Raw genomic sequence first — 2,066 nt, 5'->3', positions numbered from 1 at the left:
CGGTGGAACGCGAAGTTCATTCTTCTGGAATAACATTGATGGCATTACAATTGAATCTCGATAATAATCTGTATTCTTTGTGTCTACTCGTCTGATTCCTCTCCCAGGGAGCTCTGAGAATACATTCAACTCGGCATCCGTTTTATTGGAACTACCCACGCACCAAGGAGGAAGCACACGGCAGAAAAACATTCCACTGGATTCCGCATAGTTCCGACATTGCCTTAAGTTTGAGGCGTACTGCAAAATGATATCATTGGACATTTTTAGCTCATATCATGTGTCATTTATTCTGAGACGTGCCAACTTTCCGACCGACGAATGACCATGAAGGGTACGTGGTCGGGCAACCTGCTTCCTCTGATTTTGATGATTATATGGGACGTCATTGGCGTGGGTGGTCAATTTACAATCTCGCCAGCAGATGCAGCGGTCGTTGCTACCGGGACGGTTAGCCTTGAATGCGAGATCGGAGACGTGCCCCTGGTCGAGACGCCACGCTGGTATCGCTACGTCGGGAACCCGCCCACAGCCCAAGAGTTATGGAACGGCCGGGAAAATCGGTACTTTATCGCGGGCAACCGCAACGCGGGCACCTACAACCTGTTCATTAACTCAACGAAGGTGACTGACAGTGGACTCTATAGCTGTACATATGGAGCCGCGTCAACGCCCAACGTGACGTTGACTGTCCTACCGCCGTCTTGGTTACCTGTATGCCAACGGTCGCCAGCTGATGAGCTATTGCAAGCTGGGGATATTGTAGAAATATCCTGCGCCTCGACGGGCAGTTCGAGGACGCAGCTGCGTTGGCTCCGAAACGACGAGAGCGTGATCGCCGGTAGAACAACCTACAATGGAACGACGGTAACAGTGACGCATTATGAAGTGTTGTCGGGTGACACCAGGGTCACGTTTACTTGTGAGGCTTCCGTCCCAGGTATATCCTCACCGCATAGATGTTCTTTGGGACCTTACCCCGAAAACAATGAATCATCTGTTGACGCCTTCATTCCATTCATCGTGGTCGGTCTCCTAAGCGTAGTCGTCATCCTTCTGTTCTTCATCGTGCTGTTCATTCTCTTCCGTCATCGCCAGTGTAGATTCTGCAAGCGACAGACGCCAGATCCTCAGATGGTCCTGGATGCAGACGCGATCGCGGCGGGGCACGGTTTCCCAACAGTCATTGTCGATGACGACGACGACGATGACCAGACAGGTCTCAACAACAGTGTTATTAGCAATAACCAACCCGATGTCGTATCCTCCGTCATGACGAGAGTCGAACTCTCCCAGAAATCTCCGAACAGCACGCTTCGAAACAACATGGAGCGCGGGAAACGAGGATCCATTCCATCAAAGAAACACTCGGAAATTGACAAGCTGAAACCGTCAGAAATCAGGAAGTTAAAGAAGAAGCAGCGAAGTCCTTCCGGGACGTCTCGGGTCGAAAATGCTGACGTTGTCTCTGCGTCCAGTTCGCTGGACGAGAGGGACCGTGACACGCCATCGTCTCTCAGCATAGACTTGAATGTAACGCCCAGAAGTCAAACTACCTCCCCAACAAATGGTCAATCTGACCAATCACAGCCCGGAACATCCTCAGATCCAACTGGGACTTCTTCCATAAATGACCTGGATGCATCAATTGGCCGAAAAAGTAAATTCACAAAGAAGAAGGGTTCTGGTAAATCTTCGGTGTCTTCCTTATCTTCACATGCAAATATTCTTGAATCAGCCAATCACGGACGGCAGTCAGACACCGTCATCTACGCCGAACTCGACTTCAGCAAGAGTGTTCCAATGAACATAATGGGCGACGAGCGACTGTGACGTTGACAGTCAGGGTGACCCTATACAATTCACGGAAGCACTGAGGCATATTCGACAAGACTCCGGAATTTCAGTCGCAGGTCCCGTCGACGAGTTCGAATCCCGTGAAGTGCCTACGTCCTTGGGCAAGATGATTTTTTTTCCCGAACACATCCCTCTTGACCTATAGCAGGCGTATACATGGGTACCTTGCAACGACCATATAATATCATGATCCATCTCGATACATGTCC

The 2,066-nt window shown here is 50.1% G+C and overlaps 1 protein-coding gene across 1 annotated transcript; it reads left to right on the top strand.

Annotated features, from left to right (window-relative positions):
• Positions 1-327: 327 nt before the first annotated feature.
• On the top strand, positions 328-1,833 carry LOC140242950 (uncharacterized). The gene has a single exon (XM_072322694.1). The coding sequence runs from the start codon at positions 328-330 to the stop codon at positions 1,831-1,833; it is 1,506 nt and encodes a 501-aa protein (XP_072178795.1).
• Positions 1,834-2,066: the final 233 nt, after the last annotated feature.

The sequence above is a fragment of the Diadema setosum genome, chromosome 19, assembly GCF_964275005.1.
Source record: "Diadema setosum chromosome 19, eeDiaSeto1, whole genome shotgun sequence".
Taxonomy (NCBI): domain Eukaryota; kingdom Metazoa; phylum Echinodermata; class Echinoidea; order Diadematoida; family Diadematidae; genus Diadema; species Diadema setosum.
This window is presented reverse-complemented; position numbering and strand designations above follow the sequence as displayed.